Below are 17,743 nucleotides of genomic sequence, written 5' to 3'. Positions count from 1 at the left end.
AAGCTTCGAGGAGTTGGAACATCCGTTTTGATGAAGCCATTAAATCCTTTGGTTTTATCAAAAATGAGGATGAGCCATGTGTATATAAGAAGGTTAGTGACAGTGCTATCACTTTCCTTGTCTTATATGTGGATGACATACTGTTGATGGGTAATGATACAGGTATGTTGACGACTATAAAGGTATGGTTGTCAAATACATTCTCCATGAAAGACTTAGGGGAGGCAACCTATATTCTTGGGATTCGCATCTATAGAGATAGAGCGAAAAGAATAATTGGTTTATTCCAAAGTCTATACTTGGAAAAAAGTGTTAAAGAGGTTTAACATGCTTGATTCCAAGAGAGGATTGTTACCAGTGAGACATGGTATCCACCTTTCTAAAGAGATGTCTCCAAAGACACCTGAAGAAAGAGATAAGATGGCCAGGATTCCATATGCTTCGGCTATTGGAAGTTTAATGTATGCAATGTTGTGTACTAGGCCGGATATCGCATATGCTGTTAGTTTGACTAGCAGGTATCAATCCAATCCAGGTTTGGAACACTGGATAGCTGTCAAGAATATTCTTAAGTACTTAAGAAGAACTAAGGATTTATTCTTGATTTATGGAGGTGGAGACTTGCAATTGGATGGTTATACTGATTCTGATTTCCAATCAGATATCGATGATAGAAAGTCTACCTCTGGATATGTGTTCATTTGTAATGGAGGTGCGATCGGTTGGAAGAGTTCCAAGCGAGCACATCGCAGATTCCACTCATCGAGGTGAGTATATTCTGCATCGAATCGCAAAAGAAGTCATTTGGATGAAGAAGTTCGTGACAGAACTTACAGTAGTTCCTTCCATTGAGTCAGCAGTTCCACTACACTGTGACAACAATGGAGTAGTCATACAGGCTAAGGAACTAAGGTCTCACCCAAAATCCAAACACATAGAAAGGCACAATCACATTATCAGAGATATAGTTGGGCAAGGTGATATAGCCATGCAGAAAAATAACATCAGCTAAAAATTCAGCTGATCCATTCACTAAGCTTTTGTCACAAGTTCAGTTAGACCGACATCTTGAGAAGATAGGTCTAAGATATTGTAATGAATGGCTCTAGTGCTAGTGGGAGATTGTTAGTAGTATGCCCTAGAGCATATCATTTAGTATGTATCTTGTACATATTTTTAATAATAAAAGGCATTTCCACTTTTCCGTTTACATAATATATTTATGTGTAATAGAAAAGGTCCATTGATATTTTGTTAGAAATATTATTCTTAAGTTGCTAAGAATATGAGTGACAATATTTCTAGCACAAAGTATCATAAATAGGTTCACAATCGAGGATACTTCATAATAAGGACATGACTTATCCAGAAAGATTGTATACCTGTATGTTCCCCAGTTATTGAGATGAGATATAAATAAGATGGACTGGTGAGTCTCATGCCATATAACACACTTGAGAGGCACTTATAAATGATAAGTAGGCCGAACCAGTGACCCGTATGACAAGCACATGGAGTTTACTCTTGTCAATGTTTTGTCATAAATCATATCAGGGCATATAATCTTTAGACTGAGATAGCACGATTATCTTGTATATAGGTAGTTTGAGTTTGATCGCTTTCATACTTGTACTATGTATGGGTATATGGGCATGTGTTGGCTCTGCTAGTTATATATGGAGGTAGGTGTTGATCAAGATGGAATCTGTTCCTCTAAGTAAATAGAGTTAAAATCCTATGTTCATTTAATTGTTCTTGATGTTTCAAGTTCTGGCAGACAGATAGATTTATTGTAAAAGAGTTTCGATGAGAAAAATCTTTTAATCAAGAACTGGAATTAAAAGAGAACATAATATTCATAGCAAATGGAGTTTGACATAAACCATGACTCAAATTGAGTTGGGATTTTGTAAGAGAGATTCTAGTGCATGGTAACATATGATTATAGGTTCATTTAAGGTAAATCTTATTACTAATTGGGTGGCCATGGCATGCTATGCTAGGTGTTAACCATGGTCTATGAGGTTCATAAAATGATTTAGAGAAATCATTTATGGTAAGAAAGAGTTCGATGATATTAAGAGTTGATATCATGTCTCATTGCCAATTAGTGATGAGCCTAGTAAGTCACACACAAACACAAGTTATCACCTATTTAAATATGATTTAATTAATTAATTAAAGAGTTTAATTGATTAATTAAATAGATTTGGTTTGCAATAAAATTGCAAAGTCCCTAGCATGACTTGAAACCAAATCTAGATTATTGGATGTGTAGTATAAATTAAATTTATATTTAAAGTGTTTAAATATGAATTTAATTGATGAGAAATTAATTAATAGAGATTAATTAATTAATTTATATTTGATATAAATTAATTAGAAGAAGAAAATAATTATTTTGGGTTAAGAACTCAAAATTAAGACACAGGCATTTTGGTCATTTTGCGGTGTGACACGTGGCACCATGAGATGGTGACACATGGCATAACACATAAGCTTGCCAAATATTTTTAATCATGTAAGATGATTAAAATCAAGATTAAATATAGGTTTGACACTTGGCACAATGTGATTGGGTCACTTAAACCTAGAGCTAATCAAAAGGTGACATGTGGCTAGGGTTTAATGTGTTAACCTAGCTATTTAAGTGGGGTTATGAAAAGAAAACACAATCAGCAGCCTCTCCTCTCATATGTCACGCCACTTTGAGCCTCTCCAGCTATTTCTCTTCATCTCTCATCAATTCAAAGAGATTAGCCATCAATCTCTTGAATTAAGAACACTAGAAATTGTTTCTAGTGTCCTGTTTGCATCTCTAATCCCTTAAAAGGCAGAACTTGAATTTCTAATTAATAGAAAAGGCTTTAGAAGCTGTTCAAGGGCTGCCATAGGTGTTCTTGGTGTGGACAAGCTAGAGGGACAACATCCGTGTCCTCAAGACGAATCTCAAAGCGCAGACGCTGCGACACATCAAGAGGTTAGTGTAATCGTTCTTGATTTAATCTAGGGTTCTAAAATTAATCTGATTAATTTTAAAATCTTAAATGGCAAATACAGATCCAAAAACATATTAAAAGAGTTTTAATATGTTGTTTATCATTGAAATCAAATAGATAAAAATAAATCTTGCATGGTGCTTGTGACCCTAGGTGAAAATTTTTGAATTCAATGGTATAATCTTGTGTTTTTCACGCTTCCGTTCCTTCAGTCTGTTCTTATGAGGCTCGTGTTTTGATAGATCCGGGTGCTATGCACTCATTTGTCTCCCCTGTGTTTGCCATGAGGTTGGGTAGAAACCCTACAACTTTAGAGTGCCCTTTGTCAGTAGCTACCCCACTTAGTGACAACATAGAAGTAGACATGGTATTTCCGGGTAGCCCAGTGGTAGTGGATGGAAAGATCCTCCCAGCAGACTTGGTTCCTCTACCAGTAATGGATTTCGATGTAATCCTGGGAATGGACTGGTTGGCAACTCATTATGCCACCTTAGACTGCAGGAACAAAAAGGTATACTTCCACATACCTGGTGTGGAAGAGTTTAGCTTTGATGGTGACAGGAGCGTAGCTCCATATAATTTGGTGTCAGCAATTAGTGCGGAAAAATGTTGGCGTGGATGCCAAGGGTATTTGGCATTGGTGAGAGATACATCTGTAGAAGGTGTCAGCATGGAAAATGTTCCTGTTGTCAGAGAATTTATGGATGTCTTCCCTGAAGAGCTTCCAGGGTTGCCACCAGAAAGGAGAATAGAGTTCTGCATTGATGTTATTTCGGGTACAAATCCCATATCAATGCCACCTTACAGGATGGCACCAGCAGAATTGAAAGAGCTGAAGGAGCAACTACAGGAGCTTTTGGACAAGGGTTTCATACGTCCGAGCACTTCACCCTGGGTTGCTCCTGTTCTATTTGTGAGAAAGAAGGATGGGTCATTGAGGTTGTGCATCGATTACAGACAGCTGAACAAGGTGACTGTGAAGAACAAGTATCCACTTCCTCGGATCGATGATTTGTTTGATCAGCTCCAAGGGGCTAGATTCTTTTCCAAGATAGACCTGCGATCAGGCTACCATCAGTTGAGAATCAGGGATGAAGACGTGTCCAAAACGGCATTCAGGACAAGATATGGCCATTATGAATTCTTGGTGATGTCTTTTGGACTCACTAATGCACCAGCAGCCTTCATGGACTTGATGAACAGGGTGTTCAAGCCATTTTTGGACCGTTTTGTCATCGTATTCATAGATGACATTTTGGTGTACTCTCGGACCGAGGAAGAACACGTGTGGCACTTGAGGATGGTGTTGCAGACCTTGAGGGAGCACCAGCTATACGCCAAATTTTAAAAATGTGAATTTTGGCTAGAAAGCATCTCATTCTTGGGACATGTGGTTTCTAGTGACGGTATTCAAGTGGATCCCAAGAAAATTGAAATCAGAATCGATTGGCTTAGGCCTACAGATACAACGAGGTGCGAAGTTTTAGGTTTAGTGGCTACTACTGAGACGTTTTGTACAAGATTTCTCCGGGATAGCGGCTCCCTAACTAAGTTGACCGGGAAGAATGTTCCATTCATTTGGAATGATGATTTGTGAGGTGAGTTTCCAGAAGCTTAAGGAGTGTCTAACCACTGCCCCTGTGTTGACACTACCTGTGAGTGGTGAAGGATACACCGTGTATTGTGACGCCTCCAGAGTTGGCCTAGGGTGTGTTTTGATGCAGAATGGAAAGGTAGTGGCTTATGCTTCAAGGCAACTGAAGAGGCATGAGCAGAACTACCCCACCCATGATTTGGAAATGGCGGCTGTAGTCTTTGCACTAAAAATCTGGAGACACTACCTGTATGGGGAAGTGTGCGAGATATACACCGACCATAAGAGTTTGAAATACATCTTCCAACAGAGGGACTTGAACTTGAGACAGAGGAGATGGATGGAGCTTCTGAAAGACTATGATTGCACCATCCAGTACCACCCTGGGAAGGCCAATGTTGTGGCAGATGCCTTGAGCAGAAAATCTTCTGGCAGTTTGGCGCACATTTCAGTAGAGAAGAGACCACTGATTCAGGAGGTACATGAGTTGATGGATCAAGGTTTAGTCCTAGATCTTTCAGATGAGGGGGTATTGTTGGCTCATTTTTCAGTGAGGCCAGACTTGAAGGACAGAGTTAGAGTTTCCCAGCACAGAGACCAACAATTGATGAAGATCATAGAAAGAGTACAGCAAGGTGAAGGTGGTGAGTTTGGATTTGCCAATGATGGCGCCCTAGTGCATGGTTCTAGGATATGTGTGCCCGATGTGGACAACCTCAGGGATGAAATTATGCGAGAGGCACACTATACACTGTACAGTGTCCACCCAGGTTCCACCAAGATGTACCATGATGTGAAAGATAGCTACTGGTGGAATGGCATGAAGAGAGACATTGCAGACTTTGTGTCCAAGTGCTTGACTTGTCAGAAGGTGAAGTTTGAACACCAGAGACCGTCAGGGAAGCTGCAAGAGCTCCCTATCCCAGAATGGAAGTGGGAAATGATCACAATGGATTTTGTGACTGGGTTGCCTCGTACCACGCGAGGATATGATTCGATATGGGTAATTGTAGACCGCTTGACCAAATCAGCTCACTTCTTACCTGTAAAGACTACATACTCTGTGGCACAGTATGCCCGGCTCTACATTCGAGAAATAGTCAGATTGCATGGAGTTCCGGCTTCCATAATATCTGACAGAGGGCCCCAGTTCACTTCTCGGTTTTGGAGAAAGTTGCAGGAGGCACTTGGCACACAATTGAACTTCAGTACAGCCTTCCACCCTCAGACAGACGGACAGTCCGAAAGGACAATCCAAACACTGGAAGACATGCTTCGCATGAGTGTCTTGGATTTTGGAGGTCAATGGGATGAGCAGCTAGCTTTGGTGGAGTTTGCCTACAACAATAGTTATCACTCCAAAGATAGGGATGGCACCCTATGATGCACTATATGGAAGAAAGTGTAGGTGTCCTCTGTTTTTGACAGAAATTGTTGAATGGAATGTTCATGATGTAGACCTAGTTCAGTACACTTAAGTGGTAGTTCCTTTAATCGAGAACGGCGAGGGCGGCTTTCGATGAGCAGAAGAGTTATGCGGACCCGAGACGGAGGGATGTGGAGTTTGCGATGGGCGACTATGTATTCTGAAGGTATCTCCAATGAAGGAGTCATGAGATTCGGAAAGAAGGGCAAGTTGGCACCTCGGTATATCGGACCTTTTGAGGTTCTTGATAGAGTTGGAGCCGTTGCCTAGGTTGGAGCTACCACCCAACCTTTCTCACGTTCATCCGTGTTTCACATCTCCATGCTCAGAAATACATTCCCGATCCTTCTCATGTCTTTGCATAGGATGTGATAGAGCTAAAGGTGAATTTGACATTTGAGGAGCAACTGTAGCCATAGTGGACTACCAAGTAAGGCAACTAAGATCCAAACAGATCCCTATGGTTAAGGTTTTGTGGAGGAGTCGATCGGTGGAAGAGTGCACTGGAGTCGAGCGGGACATGCGTAGCAAGTACCCTTACTTGTTCAATGTATAATCATGTACTTTATTACGCCTTGTGTAAAAATTCGAGGCCAATTTTTACGTAAGAGGAAGAATGTAACACCCCAAATTTTATTATCTATGAGTATTTTTGGTATTTTAATTTTATTTGAATTTTAGAAATTTTTTTGAGATTTTTGGATTTTAAAAATCGGGTTCGATTTTAGAAAATATAAACTTTGATGATTTTAAAAATTAATTTAAAGACCACGTGACAAAACTAAAACTATATTTGGAGTCTACGTATTTTTACGAGTTTTTGGAAAATTTTTGAATTTTGGACCTCGTTTTGTCCCGAGGCGATAAAAATTCAAAATTTTGTATTCGAATCGAACCGGCCGAATCGAGCCGGACGGATCGGGCCGTCGAATCGGACCGGTCTCTTCTCTTTCTTCCTTTTTCCTCCCGCGCGACGCCTCTCCTCTCTTCTCTCGTTTCTCTCTCCTCCCCTCCCCTGCCACGGCGCCTCCCTGCGTCCTCCTCGCCGCTCCCGGTATCCCGGCCGGTCGTGCCGCCCAGCAATGGAACGCCGCGCGAAAGTCCCCTGCGCGCGCCGCGCCGCTTCAGCTTCCTCGGCCAAATCCGGCCGATCCGGCCACCGATTGGACCGGGTCTTGTGTCCAAAACCATCTACTCGGCGAGAGCTTTCCATAGACACCAAGAACGCCGAAATCCATCGAGCGGATTGTCCGATTTTAGCTCGGGAAGATTTTAGCCCATTTCGACTTTTGGGCTAGATTTCTCGAAAATCGTGAATCCCACGAGAAAACCGAGGCCACCAGCACGCTCCATTCGTCGAGAGCTTCGCAACGACATAAATTTCGAATTTTTCCGACACCGTTTTTCGGTGGGTCCCACGGAACTTTGCAGTGTATTTTCGAGCACCAAATGAGCTTAGAAAATTCTGAAAAAATTTATGTACTAACCCCCGTGTTATGGGCTTCGTGTAGGTATCCTCGATTCGCGGAAATTCGACAGTTGACCGGGTCTGCAAATTTCGGGCCAGACAGACCCGTTACCGGAAAAGTCTCCGAATTGGGCCGAGGTTTTGGCTAGCCCCCCATTGTCAGACGTCCCGAGCGCGTTCCCGAAGTCGGAATCGGCAAAGGTAAACCCGAACCTTGTTTTTACGTAATTTTCTAGTGCTTAAATAGGATTAAAAATCCATAAAATATTCGTGGTAGCTTAGAAAATTACGATTCTTTTTGCAATAGCTTAGTAATATTGCTAAGGACCGCGGGGCAAAGTTTTATAATTTTTAGAGCTTGTTTGGGCAGTTTTTGCAAAGATGATCAATAATAAGGACTAAATTGAAATTTTGCGTATTGTGATGGATGACTGATTTGATGGGCGGGAGGGCTGTGTGATATGATTGAACTGTTGATATATGGATTGTGAGTATAGAAGTGTGTTTTGAACCCTTTTGCAGGTTGGGTAGGTCCTAGGTATAGGGGAGACTCTGCCGGATTTTCGGCACGACTTAGGACGTAATTGGTCTTTTTCTTTGTTGTATTGAGTCAGATTGTATTAAATAAATGTAATATGATTGTCAGGTGAGCGATGACCTTCTTCCTCGCCCGGCCGCCACAAGTAATTTGTCGTCAAGTGCGTGAGTAAAATATTAATTTTAAGCGTAATTTCGATATTATTATATGTTCGGCATGCCCATGCATCACTTATATGCATATATTTATGTAGTTAAACTCTAGGCACGAATTATGTTGCATTGATAAGCATTAATGTGCCATGAGTGTTGTTGTGGTAATTTGGAGCGGTGTGCGTGCGTTGGCGTGCGTGTGATGTGGTGTGGACTATGGATAGGGCGGGTAGACACGGCTTGAGTTCCTCATTGGGACCGGTCCTTGGGTAGACACGGCTTGAGTTCTTCATTTGGGACCCGATTTGGTATTTAAGTGGAAGTCCTAAATGAGTTCTTCACGCACCAGGTTGGATTTAAGAGAGTTGTATAGGATCGGCTCCCATATACTATGAATGATGTTACAGTGTGTGAGTGCTCCAAATTACCTTTTGATGCTATGACGTGAATATGATGTTGATGTTGCATTTCACTCTACAGGTTGCAATAGTATAAGATAGTAATAGAGATTCTAGTTAATATAGATATTATACTCTCGAGTCGAACGCTCACTCTGTTCAAAAATTTTTACAGCCACGGGGAGGATATTTTGTTGCAGGTTAACACCTTTTCTACCTCGCAGGTTGTTTATCAATATTGTGTAATTTTAATTACTCCTAGAATTTCCGCATGTGTTAGCAATAATTATTTGAATTTGGTCTGTAATATTATATTTATGTTGGACCTGTAAACTTAATATTTTAAGTCTGTTTTGATGGATTGGATGAGGGAGCTGAGCTCCCATTTATTATTATGTTGATAAGTATGTGGAGGTTGAGCTGAGCTCCCCAATGGATTGTTTATTGTGTTTACAGGTCGGGTGAGTCGAAAACTCCCCGTTGGAAAGTCCATTTTATGGCCGGACTCTGTCCGTTTGTTTTCTTGAAATTGGGCCAAAATGGGCTTTAGAGTTGGGTTAATGAACAGTTAGGCTTACTACGGGCCTCGGGGGCTTTAAGCTGGCCCAGGTCCTAGTGCCGGTCCGGCCCATAGATTGGGTCGTGACATAAGGGATGTCACATTATCTGTTTTAGTTGCATTCTTGTCACTTTGATCATTGGTGATTTGCATACTTTTAACTTTTAGTTTAATTTGCTTAGTTTAGTTTCCTTAGAATTACTAAATTCAAAACTCACTGTTTTTCTTTGTTGTTAGTGTGTGAGTACTTGAGTTCACCTTGCTAATTAGTCAATCCTTCTCTATGGGATCGACTTCTACTTACTCTTGCTACACGTTAATTAGTTTAGTATAGTATTTTTATTTAATTGATGTATTTGGCGCACATTTAATATTAATAAAATGTGAAAAATTTGAGAAAAGAACTTAAAATTTTCTTAAAAAATTAATAATAATAATAATAATAAATTTAAAATTAAAATTTAAATATTGAAACTATAAAATAAAATATTAAAAAAATATAAAAAAATAGAAACATATACCATGAATATAACTAATATAGTTATATTTCAAATGTCATAATTAATAAGTATAAAAATATTAATTTTGAAATTTAAAAAAAAATTTAATAGACCCAATCAAAATGTAGATAAATAAAAAAATTTAAAAATTTTCAAAAAAAGATAAATATGAATACTAAACAACGAGAGGGTCACATTCTCTTTGTTTTAGCTTTAACAGATATATATATAAAATTAATAATTTAATTTAATAATAATAATCATTTAATTTAATAATAATAATCATTTAATTTAATAAAATATAAATAGAAATTTTGAATTTGATATTAAAATTAAAATTTAAATATTAAGAAGTCAGAAAATAAAATATTAATAAAATGAGCAAAAAATAGAGAGACACATGGTCAATATAATTAATATAGTTATATTTCAAATATCATAATTAATTACTATATGAAATTAATAGTTTTTAAATTTAAAAATATATTAATTGGTTCATTTAAAATATAAAAAAAATAGTGAAAAAAATTAAAAATTTCTAATAATAATAATAATAATAATAATAACTTAATAAAATTTTAAAATTAAAATTTAAATATTAAAACCACAAAATAAAATGTAAAAAAATCGAGAGATATACAAAATATATATATATATATATATATATATATATATATATATAATATAGTTATGTTTTCAATGCTATAATTAATAATTATAAAAAATTATTAACTTTTAAATGAAAAAATTATATTAATTAATCCAATCAAAATATGATAGATAAATTAAAAATTTTTAAAAAATCCTAAAAAAAATAAATAGAATCACTTCAAAAATTTCTATATATAGATTTACTTCAAAAATTTCTAAAAAGTATATATATATATATATATATATATATATTAAAAAAAATATATTTTTTAACAACGGTTTAAAGAATAATAATCTAACACAGCCCATGGCTACCGCGTACTTTGTTTTTTCCCGTTAATTACTTCAACGGCTACGTTTTAACCGCTGACAAACAGAAACCTCCGCGACCGTAACAGTGAAGAAAATCAACTCAACCCAACCATCGATTCTCAGTGATTTCGCTCTTCTTTCTGCGGATATTCTTTTCCACTCCTCAGATCTATTAGTTTTCCATCATTTCCGAGAAAAAGGAAAAACGAACTTTTACCTAAGAACAAAAAATGTCGCACAGCGACACAATCCCTCTTCACGCATCCTCCCAATCTGACATCGACGAGATCGAGAACCTAATCAACGCCAGCGTTCAATCCGGTCCGGCAACTGTCCTACCGGCCCGCCCGCCCAGTCCGCCGCGAATCCCTGTCTCTTCCTCTCCATTCATTCCGTCGAATCTCCCTCCACTGCCATCGACACACCAGAAACCGTCGTTTGTCCCATCTGTTCCCTCGGCTCCGCCCCCACCTCCTGTCAACTCTCATTCGAGTATTGGTGCGTCCGGATTTGGGTCACCTCCGAATACGTTGACGGAGCCTGTTTGGGATACGGTGAAGAGAGATCTGTCGAGGATCGTGAGTAATTTGAAGCTGGTAGTATTTCCTAATCCGTATAGAGAAGATCCAGGCAAGGCTTTGAGGGATTGGGATCTGTGGGGCCCATTTTTCTTCATAGTTTTTCTGGGGCTTACTCTCTCATGGTCTGCTTCGGTGAAGAAGGTGACCGACTCTGATTTGTTTGTTTCTGTTTGCTAAATTCTATTTATACTTTTTATATTTGCCTATTTTGTGTTTTTCTGTATACTTAACTGTCCACTGGCATAAGGGCAACCACCTCTAATATTAACCACAATTATAGTATTATCTCGTTGCCTACTGCTGCTTAAATGCGAGCTTGCCCTTTTCTATTGCAAGCTGTTTTTCCTTTTTCATTGTGTAGTTTTAAATCCTTATGCCTGTTAAATCTATGGCTTCACCTATCTTTATGAATGCCTCCAGTCTCCAAATTGGGTTGCAAGCATTGGGATTTATTAGCAATATGTTTCAGTTGTACTCAATTGTTTGTCGGTAACTTTAACATTATTTTGAGCAGTTTAGAGCTCTTTATTGCATGCTTAATGATCACAACCTCTGGTATATTAACTAAGGAAGCAAGGAGTATGCTTAGAAGCAAAGAAAAACAGAGAAATTGATTTGTTAGAATTTCAACATAATCTGCCAAGTGTTGTGCTCTAAATGGTATTTAAACAACAATTTTGAGGTCCTTTTTTTTTTTGGCGCTAATTGATGGTGATATGGTTGATTTTTGTGAAATAATACTTTATGGTTTCAATCAGTTGATGATTTGGTTTGAATTTTTTAGAAATAGAAAATTTTAAAGTTAATTTCTGGAAGTGTTTTTAGACAACATAGACTGCATTCCATTAGCTTAAAGTAATCCTGAAGAGAGCTAGAAAGCTTGAAATTTTTGTTAAACTAACCTTTTGGGTCTCCATCCTATTATTGGAAATTAGCAAAATGCCTTGACTCATAAAATTAAAGAAAACGTTAATTAATAAAAACCTTGTTGCATGATATAAAAAGAAAAAAAAATAAAGAATTGTTTTAATTGAAGAAGACTTCTGAGTCCAATTGGACTTGTGTTTGTATTGCTTCATGAGACATTTCCTTTTCCTTCATGTTTATATGCTCCGTGAGACATTTATCTAATGCAGCATATATGAATAAAGTGAACTTTAATTGCTCCCATCTATCTTTTGTGTTTGCTTGTGATCTTGTTACTTTTCATTTTGTGCCCATTTCATGCTTTCTTATGCTTCATTTTTGGTGGCAATGCCACTATCATGAAAGAAGCATGCCAGATTTTTGGTTTTTAATCTAAATACTTGCTTGCTCTTCTGGTTTGTGAGTAAAGAATGGGTTTTGAAGTAGCGACCTCTGCCTAGGATTATTTCCAAATGTATCAACTGAGCCGACCCCTGTTGGCGCTCTTTATGTCACTTCACTATACTGTTCAATTTTTTTTTTCTTTTATTGTCAAATAAAAATGATCTCTTAACAATTTTCATGTAATTTCTCAGTCTGAGGTTTTTGCTGTGGCATTTGCACTACTTGCAGCGGGTGCTGTAATCTTGACATTGAATGTTTTGCTACTGGTAATAGCGCCTCTCTCTCTCTCTCTGTCTCTCTCTCTCTCTCTCTCTCTCCTTTCGATATATATATATCTATATATATATATATATTTGCACACAAGCACATATGCGCATGCTCAATCAATGTGTTGTTTAGGTGGACAAACTTCTAATTTTTTTAGGGAGAATTACAAATTAGTCCCTTGTGTTAACCAATGCATGTTATCACTGGATGTGATGAAATCCTCTGTTGGTCTGTGTACTTGAGTCACCTGCGATGCCACTAGCATCTAGCCCTCCAGAGCAAAGAGTTTCATTCCCAGCTGCATCTTGACATTGCCTCTTAATCCAATTCTGGTCCAACTCGGTGCAGCAACCACCACTACTGCTGCTGCCAATCCACTGCCACTGCTGCAAAGCAAGCTCTGTCCTTTCTAATACTAAAATAACCATTTTCATCTTCCAATATGAGGTCTGAAAAGTCTCACTATCATCAGATCATTGTTAATTATAATAACAGTCAATGCCTGTCTCAGTGCCAAAAAACTGAGAAGTCCTGGCCTGGTAATCTTGGAGTATGTTGACCTAAACCTCATAGAGAAAATATCTAGTGTAAACCTATTTCACATTAATTCATATGTTGTCTATGTTAGAGCATTTTCTCCCCTTGTTTGGTTTTCCTTCGAGGGGCTGAAATTTTGGGCTGGTTTTTCTGTTGTTTGGGTTTGTTGATTTTGTAATGGAGAGAGAGAGAGAGAGAGAGAGAGAGAGAGAGAGAGAGAACAACTAAAGGGAGAGTGATTGGTAAATTTGGTTTAATTATAGGGTAATAATGCCTTTTTACTAAACACTAACAACAAAAAGTGCAATTTTTTGATGCATGCACCTATTCATCAACGGATGCATGCAATATGCAAGGGACTATTTAGTCTGATTATGAAAATATAAATATTGACCTGTTGATACTGAAACCTGAGGGACTAAATTGAAATTCTCTTTTTTTTTTTTTTTTTTTTTTTTTTTTTTTTTTAAATTTAGGTAGTTCAAATGAGTAATTATAGTTTTTATATGATAAACATCTTTGCTGTGTAGAAAGGAAGATTTTTTTTTATTTTTTTGGGTATCTGAGAATTATGTTGAATTTTTTGGTATTTTAAAAGCATTCAAGCATGATAATCATATTTGTTGTTTTTCAGGGTGGACACATAATTTTCTTCCAAAGTCTGAGCCTTCTGGGTTATTGTCTTTTCCCTCTGGACATTGGAGCCGTAATCTGTATGTTGAAGGACAATGTGATAATAAAAGTGGCTGTAGTGTGTGTGACATTGGCTTGGAGCTCATGGGCTGCCTATCCATTCATGAGCTCTGCCGTCAACCCAAGAAGAAAGGCTCTTGCTCTTTACCCTGTTTTTCTTATGTACGTATCTGTTGGTTTCCTCATCATTGCCATTGATTAATACAACTAACCCTATTGTGAAGATTTTCATAAAGAATAGAAACTCATACAGTACATAGGAATTTTATGCGGTGACTATTTTCTTCTTGTGTAACTGTATATTTTCTTAATTTTTATTTTTATTTTTATTTTTTTATAACGAATGTCTGACTCATGGTGTTATGGAGACTCAAAATCTGCCACTACCATACTAGTACAAAACTTTAATCTGGTTCTGTATTCGACTTGTGATTTGTGAAAGTGGTGATTTAGGAGGATCTGGTTCTTGAAAGACGAGGTTGAAGATGAATGGTGATCTTTGAACTTCTGTGATCTATATCTAGATCAGAGATATGTTAGGTGCGATGTCTGCATTTGACAAGCAGAACTTATAAATGGATCCAGCTGTTAGAGCCCCTTCGTTGCAAATTTTTAAGGGTGAAGTATAAAAAGGTTTTATTAACAGGCATGGTTTAAAAGCTGAGACGTTATAAAGGCTTGTTGGTGTGATGTTATGACATTATAAAATAATAATGTATATATTTATACAAAGCGTAGTGATTTTTTCTTGTTACTGTTACGTGGTATTTTAAATCTTGGTGTTGTCACGTGACATTATGAAATAAGAAGATTTTTTCTTATTATTGTCATATGACATTTTAAAATTTAATATTGTCACGTGACACTTATTATATAGAAATTATTATATTTAATAATTATAGTAATTAATATAAGTAGTTATTATCATTATTATTATTATTATTATTATTATTATTAAGTATTTTTATTTTACCATTATTATCATAATTTTTATGACTAACTAATTAAAAATAGTAGATATATTTCAATAATTTTATAAATTTCTCATTGATTCTAAAATTTTTATTTATTTCATTTAATTATAAAAATTTAAGAATTATATATTTTAAAATTAATAAAATAATTTAAAATTATACTATAAAAGTAGTCGCACAGACTTAAATACTTTGTCCTCTTGTCTTTTTATATGTTTACAAAAATTAATTTACTTTAATGTAATTATATTTTTATCTATCGTTTTAGTATGTATCTAATAAAGATGTATTTTTAATTATATATTAAATTATATATATATATATAATGAATTATGAAAAAAATAAATGAAATAAAATTCATAGTTATGGTAAAAAAGAAGTTTATATTAATATTTAATTTTTATTATTTTTTTATATTTTTTATAGTATAATTAATAAATAATTAATATTATTACTTTGTTAATATTGATTATATTATATTATTTTATTAATATTTAGAAAATTTTTTAAATTATATATATATATATATATATATATATATATATATATATATATATATATATATATATATGCCAAGTTATTTCATTAAATTCTCTTTATTTTTTGTTAATTAATTATATAATTTCTTTAAATTATAATTAAGTTATTAATTCTCTAATTATGTATATATAAGTTATAAATTATATAATTATTATACTTTAATATTATAATAATTAGCTATTATTATTATTGTTATTACAAATGTCTATAAAACTCAATTTAATTTATTACAAATGTCTATAAAGCTCAATTTAATTCAATTTAATTAGAGATAAGAAAAATTAAGAGTTAATCAGATTATATATATATATATTAATAATAGAAAATAATTTTTTAATTAAAAAATTTTTTAAAATAAATTATAAAATATATTTTAAAACTTATTATACTTTTTAAATTTTTTTAATATATTTTATTTATTAATTTTACAATAATATGATTAATTTTTTTATGATTGTAAATCAATATTTTGTTAAACAACTATTCAATTTCAGTTATTAAAAAGTTATATAGTATTATTTTGGTAATAGAAATATTATCATTTTACCTTCGAAACCTATAGGAAAACAAAGCTTTGGTTATAAGTAAGTTTTCTAAAATGTTAGTTAAATTTTAGAAAATAAGTGTAACAAACCCTGATTCGGCAGCATAATGGCTGAACCAGGAGTGTTACCTGTAATTTCACAACCTGTGATATGGACTATATCTTAATTTCATATGAACTTTCCACACTTGTCACATAAAAATTGTACTTTAATGTGATTTAAGCAAAATACAAATTTTATATAATATGTCATTTACTTAGATACATTCTTATCATTAAATATTTATTTATACAACTTATACAATTTATATTACTTATACAACTTATACAAAAGAATCATTTACAAGTAAAGAAAGCCAACTGTAATACTCTCACTGTAGCAATTCCATACATTCTACTGTTCCGGTGACCGGTGTCTGACCGGACAGTTAGAATGTCTGGAAAAAATATTTAAACTAAAGTGAGGAACCATAATTAACTCAAATATTAATAAAAAAAATTTAGGAAAAAAGTTTAGAAATAAAATACAACCAAGTTAAATGAGTCGATGCCCTAGTGGGTAATCCAGTGGGAAGTTGCCGTCCTCGCAATTAGGAGCCCTAAACTCAGGAGAAAATTCATAAAATAATTTTTGGGACTCTAGAGAAGAGTCATTGAGGTTTCTATGACATTAGAATACTAAGAAAATGCTTAGAAAAATTTTTCAATTGGTACAGATAATTTTAGTCTGTTAAGCCAAACATAAAACATTTTGGTCATTTCGTCTTTAGAGATGATTTTTGACCGACTTGTCCAATTAAGTAAATAATTATTATGATATAAAATGTGAATAAATATTGCCAAAAATTAAATTGAATATGAATAGAAAAAAAAGAAAAGAAAAGAAAATGGAATAAAATGCAAGTTATGACATCATTATGATGTCATTTAAAAAAATTCCACCAATCACATTTAATAGCCACTTAATTAACTAATAAAAGAGGATAATTGAGACAAAAAAAAAAAAATCAAAATGCAATCTGCTTCTTCCTCCCTCAAACCAGCCGAAACCCTCTCCCTAACCCAACCTCCATGGAAGCTTGAGCAAGCTTGTGATAACCGCCTAAAACACCCTAAAATCACTAACTTGCTTCACTAAAAATTGATCTTGCATCTTAAACAACCTCTAGCCAGCAAAAAGAAGAAGGAAAGAGGAAGTTTTGGAAACTTAGAAGAGTTATCAATTGAGGTTAGTGTCTAATCTCCTACCTCTTTTACTTAATTCATGTTTAATGCCATGAGATAAGTGAAAATTGTAAGAAAAACAAAATAAAATTTATGTGTATTCTTCCCTATAATTTCGGCAGCTTAGGGATGATTAGGGTTGATGAATTTACTTGAAGCAAAGTGGTTTATGAGCTGCCCTTGGCATGAGATGAGTGATTGAACATGTAAGTATAAGTGTAATGCAAGTGTAATGCAAGTGTAATGCATGAATGGAACTTGAAAACTTGGACATTTGAACAATATTAGGGTTTGCTCATGTAATGGTATATTAACATTGTAATGGTCAATTAGTGACCATTTGAATGTATGTGAGGAGGAATTGAAGTGATTAAGGATAATGGAATTGAGCTTAGGCATACTGCCCTTGGTGACCTGCAAGATTGGGTGTGAGTCCAGCAGGTTTGGGCAGCTATAACTGGAATTGTGTAGGTTC

General features: G+C 35.2%; 1 protein-coding gene across 1 annotated transcript; it reads left to right on the top strand.

Annotated features, from left to right (window-relative positions):
• The first annotated feature begins 10,561 nt into the window (after positions 1–10,561).
• LOC110641241 (protein YIP4b) lies at positions 10,562–14,330 on the top strand. The gene is made up of 3 exons (XM_021792931.2): positions 10,562–11,319; positions 12,681–12,755; positions 13,928–14,330. The coding sequence occupies exons 1-3, from the start codon at positions 10,828–10,830 to the stop codon at positions 14,186–14,188; spliced, it is 828 nt and encodes a 275-aa protein (XP_021648623.2). The 5' UTR covers positions 10,562–10,827; the 3' UTR covers positions 14,189–14,330.
• Positions 14,331–17,743: the final 3,413 nt, after the last annotated feature.

Source organism: Hevea brasiliensis, chromosome 13 (assembly GCF_030052815.1).
Source record: "Hevea brasiliensis isolate MT/VB/25A 57/8 chromosome 13, ASM3005281v1, whole genome shotgun sequence".
In the NCBI taxonomy this organism is placed as follows: Eukaryota; Viridiplantae; Streptophyta; class Magnoliopsida; order Malpighiales; family Euphorbiaceae; genus Hevea; species Hevea brasiliensis.
Note: the sequence above shows the minus strand (reverse complement) of the source record. Positions and strands in the feature narration are given on the sequence as shown.

Excerpts from the sequence above, each read along its gene's own strand:
- LOC110641241 (XM_021792931.2), top strand. The coding sequence starts at position 10,828 with ATGTCGCACAGCGACACAATCCCTCTTCACGCATCCTCCCAATCTGAC. Across the intron at positions 11,320-12,680 it reads GGTCTGCTTCGGTGAAGAAG|TCTGAGGTTTTTGCTGTGGC; the intron begins GTGACCGACTCT and ends GTAATTTCTCAG. Across the intron at positions 12,756-13,927 it reads CATTGAATGTTTTGCTACTG|GGTGGACACATAATTTTCTT; the intron begins GTAATAGCGCCT and ends GTTGTTTTTCAG.